At 45.4% G+C, this 1,367-nt stretch overlaps 1 protein-coding gene across 1 annotated transcript; it reads left to right on the top strand.

Annotated features, from left to right (window-relative positions):
* Positions 1 to 228: 228 nt before the first annotated feature.
* LOC125178755 (unconventional myosin-XVIIIa-like) lies at positions 229 to 1,361 on the top strand (the record flags this gene model as incomplete). The annotated part of the gene is made up of 2 exons (XM_047883268.1): positions 229 to 426; positions 1,324 to 1,361. Coding segments are annotated over exons 1-2 (236 nt in total), but the record flags the coding sequence as incomplete, so codon positions are not given.
* Between the last annotated feature and the right edge of the window lie 6 nt (positions 1,362 to 1,367).

Raw genomic sequence — 1,367 nt, forward strand, 5'->3', positions numbered from 1 at the left:
AAAATCCACCAATCATAGACAAGAAAATAGAGCGTAAGTACTTACGTTTACTTAGCAAGTTTTGAAAGTATGGCCCCAGGTTTGGTCCATTAAAAGTGCTTATCAGCGCTACGTCCGCTCTCTGTTGACTCTATGTGTGAGAGTGTTGTGTGTTGCTATTTGGACATCGTCCCAGTTATTTATCTGAGAGTATGTGTGTAATGCAGATGTGTATAAGAGACAGGTCCCATGCAGGCGCGCTCCGAGGAGCAGGTGGCGGCGGCGCTGCTGGAGGCGGAGCGCGTGTGGCTCGTCCACCGCGGCGGCTTCTGCGCGGCGCGTCTCCTGGGCGACGACGCGTCCCCTGCGCCGCCCCTGGGCAAGCTCGCCCTCAAGCTCGAGCACAGCGGCGACGTCATACACGTCGACGAGGACGACGTCGAGAAGGTGGGTGATGATACACGTCGACGAGGACGACGTCGAGAAGGTGGGTGATGATACACGTCGACGAGGACGACGTCGAGAAGGTGGGTGATGATACACGTCGACGAGGACGACGTCGAGAAGGTGGGTGATAATGTTGGTGCTATAAGACGTCATACACGTCGACGAGGACGACGTAGAGAAGGTGGGTGCTCCCTAGTACGTCCACCGATACAAGGTACGCTGTCTATGGATAATAAAGGGACAATAGATTTCCTTACAGAGAAGTAGTAATTAAGTAATAATGTCACTCATTTGCTTGAATCGCAAATTCACTAAAAACTTAAAAGCAAAGAAAACTCCATAAAAATTCATAGTATCTTCAAAGAAAACGTTTCGAAGTCCTGACGATGGAGCTGGACTCCGAAACGTTTTCTTTAAAGATACTATGAATTTTGGTGGCGTTTTCTTTGCTTTTAAGTTTTTAGTAGTAGTAACCAAGTATAGTTTTTAAAGACTATGGCCTTTTCAGCAGAGAATGGAGCTGGTCCCGGAATTTTCTATTTTAAACGTGCTTGACATTCTTGATTTTTTTTTCTATCAAATTCGTGATTAAATTGGTACGTAAATATTCACCTAACTTTAAAAATTGATAATCACTTTCACACCCAATTAAAGTTCACGCCGTTGGGCAAAGCTCTTTAAGTTCACGCTATTTATGCATCTTACACATACGTAGGCCCGAGATCAATCGCACCGTACCTACTGAATACCTTTTTTTGTATCTTATACCTAGGTCCGAGATTTATCGCAGCATTATCCACTGAATAACTTTTTATGTATCTTATACCTAGGCCCGAGATTTATCGCAGCATTATCCACTGAATAACTAAATAATTTTTAATTACGTACCGTGTTCAGGCGAACCCCAGTCAGTTCGACCGGTGCGAGGACCTGTCGTCGCT

Source organism: Hyalella azteca, unplaced genomic scaffold, assembly GCF_000764305.2.
Source record: "Hyalella azteca isolate HAZT.00-mixed unplaced genomic scaffold, Hazt_2.0.2 contig12405, whole genome shotgun sequence".
NCBI classification, from domain to species: Eukaryota; Metazoa; Arthropoda; class Malacostraca; order Amphipoda; family Hyalellidae; genus Hyalella; species Hyalella azteca.